General features: G+C 38.5%; 2 protein-coding genes across 2 annotated transcripts; one reads left to right on the top strand and one right to left on the bottom strand.

Moving 5' to 3' along the window:
- The first annotated feature begins 1,032 nt into the window (after positions 1-1,032).
- LOC117388922 (piggyBac transposable element-derived protein 4-like) lies at positions 1,033-2,818 on the top strand. The gene is made up of 2 exons (XM_033986477.1): positions 1,033-1,097; positions 1,411-2,818. The coding sequence occupies exons 1-2, from the start codon at positions 1,033-1,035 to the stop codon at positions 2,816-2,818; spliced, it is 1,473 nt and encodes a 490-aa protein (XP_033842368.1).
- A 10,025-nt stretch (positions 2,819-12,843) lies between these two features.
- On the bottom strand, positions 12,844-18,802 carry si:dkey-69o16.5 (Alpha-aspartyl dipeptidase-like). The gene is made up of 9 exons (XM_033986890.2): positions 18,576-18,802; positions 18,020-18,124; positions 16,710-16,798; positions 16,052-16,126; positions 15,306-15,385; positions 15,065-15,238; positions 14,441-14,497; positions 14,278-14,360; positions 12,844-14,096 (listed from the first exon to the last, which is right to left on the bottom strand). The coding sequence occupies exons 2-9, from the start codon at positions 18,112-18,114 to the stop codon at positions 14,030-14,032; spliced, it is 720 nt and encodes a 239-aa protein (XP_033842781.1). The 5' UTR covers positions 18,115-18,124; positions 18,576-18,802; the 3' UTR covers positions 12,844-14,029.
- Positions 18,803-20,553: the final 1,751 nt, after the last annotated feature.

The following is a 20,553-nucleotide window of genomic DNA, read 5'->3' as shown; positions in this document are numbered from 1 at the left end:
TAACCCTATAGCGTCGGATGCTATCGCCGGCGATAGATTCGCGGTTGCGGACTTTCCATTACCGTAACTCCGCAACCGATTGCACTATCAAGTAAATTCAAACGGTGTCTCAAAGCAGAGGCATGGGGCTCTTTAAATGTGTTACTGTCATTACGGTCATGTGCTTACGTCGTCCCTCGGAGACGACCAATCAGAGCGCAGGTGCGCGGGGATTCTCACAGTCACTGCTGAGGCGTCACTGTGGAGAGCCTCGCAGTAGTAGTGGGAGTTACAGTTCGTTCAGTCAAGTTTTTGCCATCATTTACATCGTTGGGCAGGTAGTATTATTTGGCCATGTTTTCAAAGCAAAAAACAGGGAAGAAGGAGGCGGATTTTGTGGCGGAGAGCGGAGAGCGGAGAGAAGGACGCTTGTCTGGTGGGCGGAGGAGACGCACCCGGTCTGCGGTCCTCTCACTCCAGGTAAGTGTCGTCAAAGACGACATTTCATTATCTAAATTATAACAGCTAACGTGCAAAGAAGGCTTGTAAGTTACAGTAAATCTGCTATCTCTGTAAAGTACAGTACTGGTGTTCTATAGTAGATACTACGTGCGCAAATCTGTATTACGCGGGAGTAAAGCTGCTTGGCGCGAGTTGTATTGGCGCGCGTAAAAGTTTTTGGAGCGCCAAAAATAGTATCGTTTGCTGTATTGCAAATAAAATACTAATCTAGTATATGCATATGTAAAACCATTAGACACATAAGCACTAAATTATGAATGCATTGTGAACAAATTCATTGGCACAATAGAAACACCAAATAAAATGTCAACAACTAGACAGACAACTAAATTATGTTTTTTTTTTTTTACAACAAGCCATGTCATGGAACCTTTGAGGGGTCGCTGTAGGCCACGGGGGCGAAAGAGAGGAGGTGACAGGAGCAGGTCACCCCACAGTCCAGCTTCTACATCAGGAGTAAAGCTGGATTGTTTGAGGAGGTCAGCTCGGGTACCCAAGCCACCACAGCGCTTCATAGAGGAGGGTGTCTCCATGGAGGTGGACAGTGCTGAGGAGGCAGTGAGCGAGGGAGCGAGCGTCTTGCCAGATTCACCTGAGTAAGTAATAAACTGAAGCAAATCTGTCTTTTTATCACAATGTTATCATACAATTATCACACCAATTTTTTTTTGTTATTATTTTCTTTTTTTTTCAGTATGAATTTGAGAGATGAACCATCTGGTGGCCACAGTAGTCGCAGGGGGGCACTTTCAGGAGCTGCACACCACCTAGTCCCACTTCCAGGGCATGGAAGACCGAAGAGGATCCTGATGTGGCGCCACCAAAACTGAAGTTTGTTCCCAGGCGGACACCAGGAATCCAAGCTCCTCTAAAAACTGGGACACACACTCCTCTCGACATTTTCTCCAGGTTTTTTGATGCAGAGGTGTGGAGGTTACTATGCTCCAACACTAACAAAAGTGCAGCTCGACACCAGGAGAGAGGGAGGAAATATCACTGGACTGATGTAACCCCTGACGAGCTGAAGAAATTCATCGGTCTTCTGCTCTACATGGGAGTGATGAACCTCCCTAAAATGACAGACTTCTGGAGAAAACAGACCATCTTTGAAGTGCCCTTCCCTGCTACTGTCATGACACGGGACAGGTTCAAGAGCATTTTGTCCTTTTTCCACATCAGTGACCCTGAAGAAGATGGCCAAAATGACTTAGCCAGGGGAACTGAGAAGTATGACGTCCTTCACCGTGTCCAGCCACTTCTTGACATGCTGCGGACCCGCTGCATGGCTGTTTACCATCCTCGACAGCACATTTCAGTGGACGAACGGATGGTAGCCACCAAAGCAAGGCTGTCCTTCAAGCAGTACATGAGGGACAAACCTACAAAATGGGGCCTGAAATTTTTTGTACTGGCAGACAAAAATGGCTACACCGTTGACTACCAGCTGTACACCGGAAAAAAATCCCAAAGCTCAGTGAATGGACTTTCATTTGATGTCGTTTCCTCCCTTGTCAACAAGGACTACTTGGGAAGTGGGTATATTGTCTATTGTGACAATTTTTACACCAGCCCACTACTCTTCCGCCACCTGGGTCAGCAAGGGTTTGGAGCCTGTGGAACTTACAGGCAGGGGAGGATCGGGGTTCCCACAACAACAGAGAACGCCCTGACAAAGAGATCTCCACGAGGGTCCATTCGCTGGTCGAGGGACGGAGACCTTTTATTTGTGAAGTGGATGGACACAAGGGAGGTGTCCATGTGTACAAATGTCCACTCGGTGTACGCTGGAGAGACGGTGCTGCGGTGGAGGAAGAAGGCAGATGGCACATATGAACGGGTGCCTATCCCCAGGCCCACAGCGGTGGGTGAGTACAACCGCTACATGGGAGGAGTGGACACATCTGACCAGCTGCTGGGCACTAACACGGTCCACAGAAAAACACGGAGGTGGTACATCACCGTTTTCCAACACATGTTGGACATTGCTGTTACCCATAGCTTTATTATTTACAAAGAGATGTCGACCATCCGTGGCGAGAGACCCCCCACAAGGCAGGACTTTCAGGAGCTACTGACATCACAACTGTTAGGAGTTCCCCTAAAAACAAAGCCCAAAGTGCCCACCTCCAACCACCTCCCTGTCCCCACCAGTTCTGGACAATCAAAAAGGCAAAAGGCCAGTATGGGACGGCGTCAGTGTGTGCTCTGCAGACGCTGCACTCCCTGGCAGTGTGAGGAGTGTAAGGTGGGGCTTTGCTTGCAGGTGGACAGGAACTGTTTCAGGATGTACCACACTCTGCCTGAATCAGAACAGTAAAAGACATTGAAAGCCCTTTATTTTGTAAATTATTGTATATAATGTTTCACTATTCGTGTTTATATTTCAGTTCATTTTGTAAATTGTATATAATGTTTCACTGTTCGTGTTTATATTTCTATTAATTTTGTAAATGTATATAATATTGCACTGTTGATTTATTGTTCGATTTCCTCTTCACTGAAATATAAAATAATTTCTGATTTTCTTACTTTTGTTTTTTCACTTGTTATTGTACATAATGATCAATGCACTGATTTTAAACCATTTCTAAATATTCCAAAAAGGATATTTTACTAAAGATTACAACTCATAAGCTGCAGAACTTCACATAGTCTTTCGTAAACATTCCAAAAAATTTGACCTGGCAAAATCAATGTCTTAGCTGCAAAAACGCCTGACTTTTTTTTATAGGAAAGGCTGTAAAAACCTAACCCTAAGTACAATCTACATAATCTCTTGTATATATATTGATTATTGTTCAAATATGTTTTATAAAGTGTTTCTGAGCTGGTCAGATAGTTTTTTAAATCTTTGCTTGCATAAAAGTTACACAAAAGTACATTCGTTTTTAAATTTTTCTTCTACTTAAACTGGTATTACACATTTATTTGATGCATCAAAATAAAAATAAGGACAGATTTGTAAAATAGAGGTAGTTGTGTGAAAAAGGGCAAAAGTACATGCTGATACTTCATTTAACATGATTTTTATAGCTAAAAAAAAGAAAAGTCTAGGCGAGCTATAATGGTCTATAATGTGCTCAGTCTTTAAGTAAAAGTCCACATATAGGAGCAAAGAAAGTACCTGTTCAAGATATACTTAAAGAGTAAGAAGTCATTTTGCGCATATGTTGAGGTCCTGTAAGTCTTCAAATGTATTGATTTTGATTAATAAAGATTTGTGCTGATATGAAAAAGCACAAGTTAATAGAACAGTGCAGATTATTGAGATGGATTGCATATGACACGGACTTTGAGCCAAACAAATTGGATAGCACTTTTAAGATGTGGAAAAATGGTCCAAAAATGCACTGGGAAATAATTCAAAGAGGGGACGTGATGAGTTTTCAGCAGTTAAAAGAACTCTACAATCTAGGTAATCAGGATTTTCATAGATACCTGCAACTAAGGCATTATCTAAAACAAGAACAAAAAAGCATGAAGTTTGATTTACAGCAGATAGATGTCTTGAAAATTATCATAGATGCTTCTAAATCAGAGTTAAGTAGGAAAATTATTTCAAAATTGTACACAGCATTAGAGGATCTGAAAGCGGACACCACAGAATATGTGAAGGGAAGATGGGAAAGGGAAGCAAACATTAAAATTTTAGGAGCGGATTGGGAACAAATAAGTGCTTATCAATGGAAAACTACCAGGTCATGGTTTTGGAGGGAGTATGGATGGAAGACTATAATACGTTTTTTCTTAACCCCGGCACAGAGAAAGTATGCAGACACAAAATGTTGGAGATCTTGTGGTGCTGATAAAGCAGACCACTTCCACATCTTCTGGGGTTGCCCTTCGATAATCCAGTATTGGATTGACATAAAAAATATCATAGATTAAGTATTGAATATTAAATTTCCATTAAGTTTTGAAATTTTTTATCTAGGAAAAATCGAAATTTTGAATTTGAGAAGAAAGGAAGATTGTGAAATGATGAGAATAATGATTTTGGCTAGTAAAAAAGCAATCACAAGAAGATGGCGAACTGATCTGGTGCCTCGGGTGGAAGAATGGGTCGATGTTATGCTCAACATCTATAATATGGAGAAAGTGACGGCTTCCGTAAGGCTTGAAGTGGACAAATTTAACAGAGTTTGGAAGGAGTGGCTCAAATACATTAGACAAAGTAGAACAGACTTTATATAGGGCTGACCGAGGACGCCCGCACAGTCCTGAATTTTGGAATTTTTCTTTATTTTGTTTTCTATGTAACTTTGATTTCCCCTTACCCAACATGTGATACTTTTTCTTTTTACACCCTGGTTTGACGCTACATTTGTTCTGTTTTATTGTTTAAATTGTTTAAAAATTTTATAAATAAAAAATTAAAAAAAAAAAAGATTTGTGCTGAATTTTGTTCAATAAGAACGACTCCATCTAGTTGTTTTTATTTGTATATTTTTGTTTGCTCAAATTATGAACGTGTTAAAAATAAACCCTCAACCTTTTCAGCAGGGCTCAAACAATAGTAAGCATACTTTTACTTTTCAGCTCAGTTCAAAAATGTAGTAAGTAGAAAGTACAGATACCTGCTCTCAAAGTGAAGTACAGGTAAAAAGTATCTACTTTAAACTTTACTTACTTATTTTCCACCAGTGTATATAACCCAAAGCCTGTTAAATATGATCAATAGCTCCTATTACATGGCATCATAGGCCGACCTGTCTCGATGTCGGGACAGCAGACTCTCTTTGACAATTTGCTGAATGTCCCTCTCTGTTCAAAGTCCACAAGCTTAAAATATCCAGGCTGAAATTAATAAATGTGTCAGATTTCTAATGTGGCCTGTTCATCTTTGTTTCCCAAACTAAAATAATCCAAGTTCCCTGTTAATACTACTGACGGATTGTACTTTGCTCCAGTAGAGGTGACAGCTGTGCAGATACTTGCTCTGATGTCCTCTGTGCTGTGGACACCTGTGCAGATGAACATGTGGACAAAGTTGTTGGTTCCCTTCGATAAGGAAGGTTGTCCAGACTTCTTATATACGTTTATTTTTAAAATAGTTCTGTTGAAGCATGGCTGAAAAGTAATGTCTGACTTTCATTGGTTAAATTTCATAGAATTTTTATTTATTATTACTTTTGTCAGATTCAAGTTATTTTTGTGACCATTGTGAGTTTTTCCTTCATTAACTGCACCTTTCATTAACTTTCATTTTCATTAGAAAATGACAAAAGACCATTTTAGAAAACAAATACATTTCATTTAAATTTGAGAAAATACACAAAGAAACCATGTACAATCTATATAGTAGTAGATTTTTATTTATTTTTTTTGTTTGTATCAAAATTACTATGTGTATCACTGATTAAGAAAATAAAATTGAAGGTTGAAGTAAGTACAGAGCAGTGGGTGTAAGCCAGTAGCGGTGAAAACGAGAGTTGATTGGCAAGATGGTGACAATAAATAATGAAAGTAAGAGATTAAAGACATGCACAAACCACTTCAAAAACAAATTTGAGAGGGGAAATGAGAAGGAGAAACAACTATAACATGATTAGAAGCTCTGAAAAAACTATTTTGCAGAATAGGTCTACTTTAAAGAACACTTTATTGTCCCCATAGAGAAATTTGTCCTCTACCTCTAACCCATCCATCTACACCTCTTATGCAAGCTTCCAGGAGCAGTGGGCGCACAGTGCAGCACTTGGTGAGCCATTTCCAGATCTCCAGAGTTAGTTTTTGTCAGGGCCTTAGCTGTGCATGTGTGTGCTCTGTGTTGATAGTGGAAACCAGAATCAAACCCATAACCTTCTTGTTGTGAGGCATGAGTGCGAGCCACTCAGCCACCATGACACACTACAGTTTGTCAGGCCGTGCTGTCAGAAACAGTCTATCTACAACAAGGGACTGTTCTGTCACTGGTGCAGATGTTAAAGAGGGAGTATTTTACTTCTGGAGAGTATTAACTGCTAACAGATGACATATTTAGATCACAATGTTACCTTTTATTGTTTTGAAAATGCTATATTCACAGAAAACAATGTATTAACATGTTAAATAAGTTTCAGTTTTGTTTGTGACGCTCAGAGTCTCCCCTCTCTTTGCTCTCTGCGTCAAGTCACTCCCCCTTCAGAGCACTATCACAGCACAATCAGTGTGCACCCCGCTATGAAACTACACATCACATCAGGTTTGTCAAGTTATTGTGTACTGTTTGGTATCATGTTTTTGTATATTTGTGGACGGAGCATTGGACAGAATCGTTCAGCTAACTGTAAGGAGGGTTTGAACGGACTCAAACATGCATGGATGACATTTAAAACCACTTGAGGCATGTTTTTGATGAGGGAACAACATTATAACAAGAAAACTCCAAAAAAAGTCTATTTTGTATAATACCCCTCTTTAAGTAAATACATAATTAGACACATAGACATAGATATTCTGATTATTTCAGTGAAATTCTATCATTGAAGAAACAAGGCCTGTTAGTTGTGTAGTTTTGAATCACCATACATTTTACCGTTCCACCATTCACCTGCATTAGTGAAGTGAATTCACAAACTAGGAGATTGCTTTGGTGAGGTGCAACATCAACACTATCTGACACTTTTCTAATGATACAGGCTCACAGACCTAAAGGCTGAACGTCACTGATTTTTACTGTCTTAAAAATGTGAAAAAACAAACTAGTTCATTTTAAATGATTTGCAGCAGTCCAAAGTTATTCCTCACTGACTTTAAGCAGAGCATCCTAACTACTCACCACAATGAGTAATGTATGAAGTTTTGCAGTGATGGCAAAGCTAACAACTTGCATTTTTTCTGATTCTCTGACAATAAAACACTATTATTAGAGCTTTTTGACCTCAAAGCCTGCTAAATAAACTTGCTTTTTTCTACTAAATTGTATATAAGGTGTTCTAATAGCATGGTCTACTGTTCTGACTCCTTTTTTCTATCTGACATCATACATCACTGCCCTGATTACAGCCAACAAAGTTTGAAGTGTGGAAGCCTGTTTGATGAATCATAGACAGTGTCCCAATTCGCCAAATGCACCATTCGAAGTACTCCCCTAAGTACCGATCGAAGTACCCGGCCGAAAATGTGTACTCCTCAGTGTAACCGCCATCTTGTCGAAATGGGACATGCCTACACCACGGACCGTACTTCCACTGGTGTCTTTGCGCATACGTTACATACATTATGTACATTATTTTTTATTATTTCGTCGCACCCGTTTATTTCTGTTTAGATTGAATATCAATGGGCAAATATAACGTTCAAGGTGATTTTTTCTCAATTGTAGCTACTTCATAACTTTAACAAAATATACCTTGCGAAAACATAATAACAGAGATCATTTTTACATTCATAGTCTATAAACCAGAGAACACTGATTAGTTGTACATAAAGTTGGGACATTAAAGTTTAACGATTCGGTATTTGCGCAGGTTTAATTTGATCTGTGGCTAAACCACTTTAATACCAGTAGGGGGCGCTGTTTACCTTCTATGCCGTGCCAGTTCATTAGGCCCGAGCCTGGGACAACGTCCCGGCGAGGGACTCATTAAAACCGCGTCTGGAGCGTGGAAAATGGCAAAAATCAAGTAGTAAACACGCCCCGACATGGCAGTGAGTGGTGTCAGAAATTAGAACTCGACGAGCTCTAATTGTCACAAAAGACCCCGAGAAAAAATAACGAAACACGACTCGGTAGCGCCACCTCAAACTTTGATTTTCATGGGGCCAATGGGAGCCCGACTTGGAAAAAAGTCAAAGTAAAAATCTGAAACTCACATCAAAAAATTGTACATGTCGAGACATGACAAAAATGATATTATGGCCCCACTCTATAATGTACAGGAAGTCTGCCATATTGGATCAAACCCGGGAACGACAAAAGTGCACACCCTCGCATTCAGGACATTTTCTCGCACAGTTTTCATCACAAACACGTCAAATTTGGTCAAATCCCACTAAACACATGTGTGATTAAAGATTATCAATTATATTTTGATTATGACTTTGGGTGTGGTCAGGGTGAATTTTCAACAAAATCGCAATTTTTCGAATATTTCAAAAAAATATTTCTCTTTCACACATTTTTTGTTGGGAAAACGCTAATACAGCGTTTATGCACATTTGTGAGCTGAACGCAATGATATGCAAATCAAGGCACTCTCTCACAAAATGGCTCTCTAGCGCCCTCTTCAAGTTTCATTTTCAAAAATTCGTTGAAGACAATCGATTTGTCGTGCACTTGTGAAAAAATTCACAGGGGCCTTATTTGTGATGGGGCACAATGTGAGAAAGTCACATGACTGTAGCTGTTATGGTTTAGGAGAAAAATAATGGGTGGAAAAAAAATTTCCATTATTATTATTATTATACGTGCCGGATTGAACTCATTTTTGACCCCCTGAATGTTAACGAAAACTCAATTTTATTGGATCCAAAATTCAAGATTGGCGAAAAATTTAGTTTTTTTAAATTCCTACTGAAAAATATTGAAAAATGACTCGGTAGCGACCCCTAACAACCCCAATTCATTTGATTTTACAAAGTTTCTCATAGACAATTGAAATTTGGCACATATATCCTTCTTCTCATGTTGATCAAAAAAGCCAATGAGAACATACCTCTATTTTCAACTATGTTACCGTGGTAACATAATAAATGTGTCATTTAAATGAATGGGGTTCAGAGTACTGCACTTTGTTGTAGACTAAATAGATGCTCTACACTCATCAAACTATGGCCTAAAATTCAAGATCGGCAAAAAAATTTGTATTTTGATGTTCAAAAAAATGTATGTATCAAAATGACTCAATAGCGTCACCTCAAAAATTAAAATACATTACGGCAATGAGAGACCTTTTTCATCGTAGACAAATTAAATTTGGTATAAACATAGAACATGTCAAGACAAGTAAAAAATTATATTATGACCCCACCCTAAACCCTACAGGAAGTTGGCCATTGTGGGCAGAACCCCATTTTTTCAAAATTTTACCTCTCACATTTGGATTTTTTGCGCCGTGGAATTTCATTCAAGAAACTTGCAAAATGGTCACAATTTACTAGACCCATGTGGGATTATAAACTACTCCCTTGGATTTTTTTAATTTATAAAATGTGGGTGTGGCCAGCCTGCAAATAAAAAAGACGTTTTTTGAAGTATTAAATAGCCTGTAACTCAAACATGCAGTTTCCTATTTCCTGGCATTAATATACGTTTTGTTCAAAATCTTGATCTGAGTGCATAGATGTGCAATTCACATATGTCAAATATTACATTGCTCCACAGCGCCCCCTTTGAAATACGCAAAAAAATTACTTTGTCACAAACATTTCAAATTTGACATGGACATCCCTATTCCTATACTGAACAAAAAAGTCAATGACACCATACCTCTATTTTCAAAGGTGTTGCCATGGCAACGTCTGACATTTCTAATTGAAATACATGGTTTTGGTTAACTGGGATGAAAAATAATTACTTTGTCATAGACCATTGAAATTTGGTACACATATTCCTCTCATCATACTGAACAAAAAAGCCAATGAAGACATGTCTCTATTTCCAACCGTTCAGGCGTGACAATGTCATAAATGGTCTCATTGGAATTAATGGAGTAGTATTACTGAGACGCTGATTTTGGGGGGAGGGGCGATGTAAGCGGGAACGAAAGGCAGGATCTCCGCGGTGGCGTGTACCCCGCGGTCGCAAGGGGTGGTGAGGGCCTTTATCACTGCTTGCAGTTTTAATTACATTTTGTAGCCACATGGACTGCATCGCCTCAGAAGAGCCTCCTTGGTATTGCTCCAAATAGGATGAGGTCGAAACATGAAGTTGTGCTGATGCAAGTAAATATAAAAGACCATAATCCTTTTGATATTGTGTGAGTCTTACAGCAAACTAATTTCTTGACTCACATGTCTATAAGGGCTAAAGAGTAGCCTACTACAGCTTACCTGATAAATAAATAAGACCTGATTATTTAGCGCATTACAAGTGTAAGGCATTATTATTATTATTATTATTTATTTATTTTTTTTATTATTATTATTTTTTTAAATATAGAATACTTCAGTTTGTGGTGTTATTTTAATATTTATTATGCCCTAAAATTGGCATAATAAATCCTTCGGTGAAGTATTCATTTTATTTGTGTAGTTTTTAAAATGACAGTGACATCCACCTGCAGCTCCCTGTCCACTGCCTGATGTTTAAATATTTATTCATTTTAGTATGACTTGGCAAAAACCCCACAGAGATAAAAATTGGACAAGAAGTAGTGAAGTTGCCGACAGATCCTATAGAACCTTCACACAAATTTGTCAGCATAGCAAATAAATGTCACAGGCATCAGCAGTTACATTAACCACAACGCATGAACAGCTACAAGAAGAACAAAAGGTGTCAGCCCTGAACTAAACACAAAAAATCTGATCATTACATGATTTTCTCACCGAATTCAAATTTTCAGAGTATTACCGGTTGGTCATTGTGTTATTATAACTTAACCACCTCTGTGTTTATCATCACTTTGCCATCTTAAGCTCTTACTACTAAACTAAAACTACTAAAGCTTCTTACTAATGAAAAAAACAAATAACCTTTTGTGTACTGTTCAACTTCAGCCTAAAATGCCAGTTCAAGAGCTTCATCATCTCCAAACAAAACAATTACATAGATCTATTTCAATAGTGGAAAAGTTGTCTAATCTTCTGTAGATGTGTTTGAGGTTAGAAGTAAATTTGTAGTGCTGTAAAGAAAGAAATTCTTGTGCGACTAAAGATGTCGACTAAAAATGAGGTGTGGCAAAAGCTTTCATAACTATTACGCATCTCTATGTATCTGACCCAAACTGCACTCACAAAACTACACCTGCTGTGGAGTTCATGCAAAAATAACTATTTAAGCAGAAATGTACTAGTTCATTTTCTCCATTCTGCTGTTGTTCCATATAAATTCTTATAATCTAAATGAAATGATTAGTCGACTAATACAAATGTTTGGTTTGAATTTCAGTTTGATCCTGGTCACCCGGACGCCCAACCATCCAAACTGCTATATCCACTGAACATCAACCTTTGAGGAGGGAGTGGAGGTAGGACTGAGATCTCATTAATGCATTTTAAAATACACTAATATTAATGTTTAATGGAATCCAGTGAAATTGAGACATAACTCAGGGCAGTTTTTGGGGAAATTGATTTTAAAGATTGCATTTTAATTTGAAGTCAGGTACATTTATTAGTTAGAATAATTTATGAGAAAAAGAGTACTACATACGTATTATTCATTACTCGGTGGGTTTTGAATATAGTAGTAATAGAAATGAGGGCTGGGTACTGTTTAACAGTAACTTTGTGGCCTGAAGAAAGAATGCATACTATTGGCATTAAAAAAAAGTTTTTGGAATCAAGAGTTACTACAGTAGCCCATTACAGTCCTTGATCTAGGTACTGTGTATAGGCGAGCAGTGACTACATGCATTTAATATACTTTACAAAGGCCATTGGCCTGGTTTGGTCACAAATAATAAAACAAGTTATATTTTGTACTGAATTAGACCAGACTGTTCGAGAGGATGTCTTCTGCATGAGACATGTGCTACAAATACACAGTCTGATGTGCTCTGTGGTCCCAGATCTACTGTACTAGAAGAGAGAGAAGGAGGGATTCCAGACCAGGCAATTTACTACATTTTTTGCATACACAAATGGTCCTTGGGAGAGTATATTTGGTACAAAGAGATTTTGTACTGACTGGTAATGTTAGTTGGTAGACAGTATATGCAGTATTATTCCAACACAGGTCAAGAGCATATTAAATTTGGTTTTGCGCTGCAGCCAATTCTGCATTGTATTTTGTTTTTAAGTCCATAAATCACGGTGCGATCATGGTCTTATTTGGTCATGAGCGGCTCTGAATCTGCTCCTCGATGTGTGTGCCGAAGAATGTGTGTCTGACCTCCTCTGGGATCCGCACAAGGGAGCATACATGTGTGTGCAGTGTGGACAGAGCTGTGGTTCTCAACCTGAGGTACAGGTACGACTGGTGATACTCATAACTGGTGGTTAGGGTTGCCAGATCCCATGAGGAAAACAAGCAACCTGGCCTGAAACGGGACACGATGCTGCACATTCTAACCTGCTGCTCTAAGAATTACACTAGACCTTTGTGCTGTTTTGTCTTATATAGGGCTGCAAGATTAACTACAAACTACTTCCATAGAAACATGCAGGTGTGGTACCCTCCTACAGAAAAGTTACATATCACACCTTTAAGTTTGGGTCTGGGATATGTTCCAAGTTTAGTCCTCCTGGGTTAGTTTTTGTCTTAATTTCATTAGGCAATAGTCAGTTTGATATAATCCTGGTTTAGTTGTTTATTCTTGTTTTTTCTATTTGTTACAACAATCTTCATTCATCTTTTCAGTAATGCATGTTCTGTGTTGTTTGGGAAAGACTGTGCCAAAGCAATGAGCTAATCGCTGACGTCTGGTTCAAATAAGAGCAGTGTTTAAACAAAGCCGAGAGCATATTTGTGTTTCTATGTCAGAGCGAGAGATGAAGTAATGAACCTGGTGTGGGCCATGGCTCTGCAGATGTATGTAAGCCAATGCGATGCTTATGTAGAATGGAGAAGGTTATTTTTCTTGCTCCACAAATTATTATTATTACTTTTTTCATTAAGATGCTCTGTTTTTATCAGGGGTGAATAGGTCATGTGGACTTATTGTTATCCACTCTATTGTAACTGGAGTGGGCAATGGCTATGATTGCTTAAACTGTAGTAATTTTGGCTGTAAAACATGTAAACAATCTGTTAGGTCAATTGATCAGTTTGATGATTTCATTAGGATTTATTTATACCACAGCACAAAGGAGAAGGTATTTGGAGTTTTGGGAGTGACTGCACAGTTAATCTCTCTTTTCACTTAGGAAGGTGCTGTTCACTTGTACATCTCTGTATATAGTCGTCTTTGTCTTTGCATCCTTAGAATCATTTTGAGAGCTTTTACCAGCGGCACGCCCCCTTTTAGTTGGATTAATTGATGTGCAGGACATGTTTTTTAGTCATCCAAGAATTTCCTTAAACTTAAAAGCAGACTTTAGTTGACTGGTCTTTTACAAACAAGTTCTAAAATGCAGCAAATTCCACGTAAACATTTCAGCATTCTCACAAAAGTTAATGCTCTTATAGTTATTATTAGATATTTTTGCACAATCCCTGCACTAACACTACTGCCTACTACTCCTTTTTCTATTATACAAATACTGTATGGAATACAGGTGTAAAGTCCTATTATTCAGTGACTTCAAGTGCAATATGGGATTTATTCCACCAGAGGGTACCATTGCAAAGCAAAAGTCTTTCCCCGATTTTTTGAAGTTTTGATGATCACAGTCTGATTCTTCATTTTAAACAACCTTTTTACAGTACAAATTAGAGGCATTTTAAAAATCACATCTATTAATTATCTCCGTGGTGACATGGATTCTGTCGTGTGATTGGTCAGTGTGCGTCTGTCAGCAGGAAGCTCAGGTCACTGCCGGGTTTATACTCTACACACGGCCTCCCTCTGAAACAGACCAAAAAGGTTGAAGTAATATTCAGTAAAGACCAAATATGGACAAAAAAGTCTAGATCATGACTACTTGGGTTGACTTCTGATTTAAAAAACAAAAAACAAAAAAACATTTAAATAAATGTAGCAAGTTCTACTTTAATTGCAGCCAATTGTGCAGAGACATGATATGTACCTGGTGAAGAGGCGGGCGTTTGTGGAGCCCAGCAGTGTGGCTTTGCTTCCCTCCACCAGCAACATACAGCCCTCTCTCAGACCCTGCACCCAATTAGAAAATGAGTCTAAGCAAATGTGGTACAGCACACACCAAATCTGTTCAACAGTCAAATTTTCCCAACCAGAACGCAGGTTTCGACCTCCTCATGGTACTGCGTGATCCTCTGCTCCCTGGTCTCCTGTAAACACTCACATAGTTAATCTGAGGATAGCAACAAATGAAAAAATATTGAAAGTAAACATGAGCAAGAGATCATACAGGAAAAGACACTTGAGGCGAATCCAAGGAAGAAATACTTTCACAAAATAATAAGACCTTTTATAGAAACTTCAGATCTCGTTGGTATGCAATTTTCATTCACTCCACATACTCAGAGATGTTAAGCTTCTTCTGTAGTCACAGCTGCCCTGGGGTGGACTAACAGAAGTGAAGATGCCAATCTCACAAAGTGCCAATCTCCCATTTTGACAGTTGTCTGCAGATGCTTTATTTAGGAGTGGACTGTGTTCAAATCATGCATAGGCCTTCAGTGTATTCTTCCTCTATAGTTTTCCTATTTTATACATTACATTAAATAATAATGATTTTAATTATAACGCCAAAATGATTGTTTTACCTAGTCCTAACACACATTCTTAATGGGAGGCAGGAGATTGGATTGCTTTGCTCAAAAATCACTTCACTCCAAACAAAAAAACAAGCAATGTAAGTAGGCTACATTTCAGTTCCTCTGAAGTCCACTCACCCCCATGTGTCGGCTGTTGGTATCTGGATCGAGGTAGTGTGGGTTGATGTTGAAGGGGACAAGGCCGATTGCTGCAAAGGACGGTGGGTAAACGATGGGCATGTCATTGGTGGTGCTAATGCTAATCGTGGCTACGTTGGTTCCAGCACTGGAGCCCATGTACGGAACACCGTCCTGGAAAGACAGTTATTTCAGTGACCATTTTTCCTCATATTATGTTATTGCAAGGCTTGTTCATCACCTCAAGAACTCTCTTCCTGATCTCCGAAACCACCTTGTTGTCATAGAGGGTCTTCAACAGACGAAATGTGTTGCCACCTCCTAAACAGAAACACAAATGACATTTTAATGACTTTTTAATTGTGCATTGTGCTGTTGAGCTTTTCTCATCAACTATGGGGCTTAGAGTAGAATGTGGACAGTATGGAACAATTTATAAAAGATTGTGGAGCTATGGGACATTTCTGCACCTGCATGTCTGTCGTTGGATGGAGGGAAGAAGTGGAGAAAGTAGGAGTTCATCCCACAATCTCCTTACTGAGGGGCAGAAGACATAACCACTCTGCCACCCCAAGAACAGAAATGTCTTTTAGAGCTGCAAGATTAATCACAATTAAATTGCAACTGTCAAATCGCAAAGGCTGCAATTATTTAAAAAACTTTGCAAACAACAAAATATGCAGTCGTATTATCTAACAAAGCCCAGCTAACTTCTGGCGCATGCTCTGCTGCGACGACATAGCTCTGTCACTCGTCGTTTTGTACTGACACAGTGTGTGAAAACAAATTTCCCCCTTGGGAACAATATAGGTCTATCTATATATCAAATGTGCTCTGAAATGTATGGGATTCTTGTTATAGTTAATAAGTAAGTACTTCATATTCCAATCTTCTCTAATAATGTTTCTGAATAGAATCCAACTACTAAAATAAATCACAAATCTAATCATAGTTACAAAATTGTTCAGCTCTAATGTTTTTGCTCACCTATAAATATGGCTTCTGCTTTCCGCACAGCCTCAACTGGGTCAGCTGCCTCATGGATGCCATCCACTTCGTAACCTGGTGAGAAACAATGATAAGCGTTTATTATGAAGCAAATGTATTTTAAAACACTCAAAACTGCTCTATCTGACATAGCACTGATACATTAACTAAGATAGCTGAAGTGTCTTGCTCAAAAACACACTGACGTCGTGCAATATTAGCAGTAGAGATCGCACCCTAAATCAGCTGTCACTATATGTTTAATGACTGAGCTGCTACTGTACATTATGCATTTTATTTAATTTTTCTCTACTTCTCTCATGATTACAATTTTAAGTCAATGAAAATACACACACACTATATTTATTCAGAAGGTTGGCAGTTTGAATCCCACTCTCAATGTAAAGCTGTGAGTCAGATCAACTGACTCACACTGATTACAGCTCCCACAAATGAATGCTCTTGTTGTGTCATTGGGCAAGACACTTAACCCACCTTGCCCCCTGTGGTGTATGAATGTGTGTGAATGGGTGAGTGGTTCCTCCATGTTTAAGAGCTTTTAGTGCCTTGAAGGTGGGAAAGCGCTATATAAAAAACGTGACCATTTACCATTTTGCCATGTTATTAATGACATTGTCACTAACAAACTAACGCATACCTAGAGTCCGAAACTTGTCTCGAGCTGTTTTCGTGTAGCCATCTCTGTCATGGAGAGCGTAAGGGACAAATAGCACCTTCTTCACATCCCTAAAAATGAGCAATAACAAAAATGTGTGTCAAATTATTATCATGTCATCACAGTTTTCAGTTTAGATTCTGTTTAGATTTAGCTGATATTTGCCCAATACAGCTGGTAAAGTCTCTCCCTCCTCTGTACCATATATTCACTCTCCCTCCTCTGTACCATATATTCACTACTTGCCAAGGCATCAAATGGTGTGTTTTGCAGAGGGTGATGGACTCCATTCCATAAACTTGTACAGCTTCTTGAGATTCCATGCATATGTAAACAGAAATATATGTACAATATACACTTCTGTATGTAGTATGTAAACTCTGAGTGTATAGTGCATGTGTATATGCTACATGTGTGTGCATGTGCTTAACATAACTTTGACCACTGTGAAAAGTAAAACTGAATTGAATTTATTTATGGAGAGTCCACTTTGCATCCTCTACATCACATGTGTCAAACTCAAGGCCCGGGGGCCAAATCTGGCCCGCCATGTCATTTTATGTGGCCCGCGACAAGGTAAATTTAAATGTATGACTGTCTTAAAATGTCAGTTTATCAGGAGTTATGCAGTTACACAGACATATTTTTTATATCTTTGCAAATTTGAGACGAACCATTTTGCTAATGTGGCCCTCGGTGAAATTGAGTTTGACACCCCTGCTCTACATCCACACCAATAACCTCAGCATCCTTCTACCCATATAGTCACTGTCCCTCCTCTGTACAATATATTCACTTTCTCTCCTCTGTACCATATAGTCACTCTGCCTCTTCAGTACCATATATTCACTCCCCTTCCTCTGAACCATATAGTCACTCTCTTTCTGTACCATATTTTGACTGTCCTCCTCTGTACCATATGTTCACTCTCCCTCCTCTGTACCATATATTCACTGTCCTTCTCTGTACCATATATTCACTGTCCCTCCTGTGTACCATACATTTACTCTCCCTCTTCTGTACCATATGTTCAATTTTGCTCCCCTGTACCACATATTCACTGTCCCTCCTCTGTACCATGTATTCCCTATCCTTCCTCTGTGCTTGTCTAAACCATCTCGATCTGGAAACTGTAGCTTGAAAACACCTGACATAAGCCGTTTCTCTCATTTTTAATCCTTTCAATTCTACTCCATAAACACCATGGTACTTACAGCGCTTGGTAACACAAACACATAAATGCTATAGAATTTGTGTAAATCATTTAGGGGAATGCACATTGAAATACTTACTTTCCAAAGAAGTCTGTGATTTGCTGCTGGCAGTGGTCCAGATAACCGCTGCCGTGCAGAGTGGAGTTAGACACCAACAGAAGCCTCCTCATCATGGGAACTGAACTAAAGGAGAAAGAAAGAGCTCTGTGCTTCAATATTATTCAAGTAGTAGTAGTAGTGGAAGTAGTCAGTTACATTGAGATAATTCAATGAGATAATTCAATGAAGATTTTTATGGTCCCTGAATCCTGTCACAATCAACCTGTCACAATATCAAACTTTGGAACTTATGATGCCAATTGCTAACTTTGTACTTAAATTAAATTACGGTGTGTGAATTCAGTACTTTAAAAAGCCTCCCTCCCCACTCTACTTACATACACCTCATTTTCCATAAAACGTATAGCCTAGTAGACTAATTAGAAATACAATTTTATCAAAGCATTCATATATAATACATATAAATTGAATTCTATTTTGGCACCAGCGTAAAGTGATCTCTGAAAAAGTAGGCCTATGTTGCACAACTCAGAAGTTTGCCACTACTACATAATATAAACAATAAAATACTTACTTATAAATGGAGAAAATACAAGCACTACCCACTTCTGCAACAGAGATTGGCTTTGCTCTGAACCCAGGACTCCACCAAGTCCCAGTTTGGGTCAGAGTCCGAGTCTGGGCCAAAGTTCAGAGGATCCCGCTGACATGGGCACTTTTGGGGATCTTATAGAGAGACTTATCGCACTGGAGTGTGTGTGCTGTGTCAAAACATTAGCCACTTCTTCCTTCTGCACTTTCACACTGTCAAGTATATTTATATCGTAAAACTGCATCCTGATTATTTTCAAAATAAAGGGAAAACACTTTTGGTGGATTAGAGCTTTCTGTAGTAGGACTGATTTGGGTTAAATATCCAACTGTGATTTATTTATTTATTTGTTTATTTTTTTTAAAAGCATTGTGTTAATGATTAGATTTGGGATTTCTGTTTTAATAATAAGACTGTGTTCAGAGTTCACATTTTAAGAAAACCTGATAAAAAAGACTGAAATATGAACTGACAAACTAATACAAGACTCACATGTATTTTAGAATATGTTTAAGTACTTAGATCTAAATTAGAGGGTTAGCATTTTGTTGTGGTTCTCAAACATTGGCAGCATTTGTGATTTTTGTTTTTATGCTAATTGAGATTTCGATTTAATTGTGATTTATCACTCAGCCCTATTTTGTAGTATCCACGGCCAACACCCACATGGCTAAAACATTATTCTTTTTTGCAGAGACAATATGGTTAATATATCTTTAAACAAACAGACAATGTAATGCAGTGTTCATGTAAGTCAAAGTAATTGTTTAAATGGTGAAAGGACTTTCTTCTTCTTGACACTTTTGGATCTCACAATACTTTTACAATACTTTTACAAAAGCTATACTATATAATGACGTTCCCTTATCAAAAACATACCTGGAGTTGTGTTTGTTTCATTCACATGTGTTTAACACACAGATCCTGCACATTTAGTATGAGTTTTTCTCTCAAACAGAAAACACCCTGTTTCACCTTGTGATGTCATGTGGTAATTCAGGAAGCACTTCGCTGTGTTTTTTAAACTCCATACATGGTCACTAAAATCATTTGGATAATTTCTATCCTGGAATTGTCTAAAGGAGAGTACTTACAGGGAGTAAATGCAGCTTTTCCTATTACTGGGCTGAGATGACGTCACCATCTCCACATTCTATTGGACAATAATATTTAATACAGACGGGAGCCATTCAATTCATATTGTTAAAATGCAGTCCCCCAGTGGGACGTGTCTGGAACACCTCCCTAGGGAGTCGTCCAGGAGTCATCCAGAATAGATGCCCAAGCCACCTCAACTGGCTCCTCTGGATGTGGAGGAGCAGCAGCTCTACTCCGAACTCCTCCCATGTGACTGAGCTCCTCAACCTGTCTCTAAGGGAGCACCCAGCCACCCTGTGGAGGAAACTCATTTCAACCGCTTGTATCCGCAATCTTGTCCTTTCGGTCATTACCTAAAGCTCATGACCATAGGTGAGGGTAGGAACGTAGATTGACCGGTAAATTGAGAGCTTTGAACTCCTCCAGGCAAGGACATTTGGAGATTTGAAAGATTTGGAGATTTGAAAAATACTCATTGTAATATACAGTGTAACGTTGTGTAACGTTACACATTTGATGTGTTACCCATTTCATTTAGATAATTTTAGGGTCATAATTACTTAATTGTTATATTGATTCAAAAATACTTAATATTTTGAAAACATATAATAAAAAAAAATATTTTAAAAATGTTTTGTTGACCTTAATGAAATGTTCCCCTAATTACCTAATTAGAACCTCCCATATAGGGAGTTCATGGGTTCATAATTTGCCTTAAGTATTATACATTTAGAAAGTTGTACTGAAGTAATTATTCATTTCTTAATTGTTGTCATGAACCTTCAGTTCTCTCCTTTCACCCTCTCCTTCCTTGTGTCTTTTGCATCTACCTGGGAGGAGCCATGGTTCAACACCAGCTGCA

This window comes from Periophthalmus magnuspinnatus, chromosome 21 (genome assembly GCF_009829125.3).
Source record: "Periophthalmus magnuspinnatus isolate fPerMag1 chromosome 21, fPerMag1.2.pri, whole genome shotgun sequence".
NCBI classification, from domain to species: Eukaryota; Metazoa; Chordata; class Actinopteri; order Gobiiformes; family Gobiidae; genus Periophthalmus; species Periophthalmus magnuspinnatus.
This window is presented reverse-complemented; position numbering and strand designations above follow the sequence as displayed.

Bases quoted from the DNA above. Each gene is read 5' to 3' on its own strand.
- si:dkey-69o16.5 (XM_033986890.2), bottom strand. From the start codon at position 18,114: ATGATGAGGAGGCTTCTGTTGGTGTCTAACTCCACTCTGCACGGCAGC. The intron at 15,239-15,305 runs GTGATGAACAAG...CTGTCTTTCCAG, and splicing joins TCAGGAAGAGAGTTCTTGAG to GACGGTGTTCCGTACATGGG. The intron at 14,361-14,440 runs GTTGGGAAAATT...AATTGGGTGCAG, and splicing joins AGGTCGAAACCTGCGTTCTG to GGTCTGAGAGAGGGCTGTAT.
- LOC117388922 (XM_033986477.1), top strand. From the start codon at position 1,033: ATGGAGGTGGACAGTGCTGAGGAGGCAGTGAGCGAGGGAGCGAGCGTC. The intron at 1,098-1,410 runs GTAAGTAATAAA...CATTTTCTCCAG, and splicing joins GTCTTGCCAGATTCACCTGA to GTTTTTTGATGCAGAGGTGT.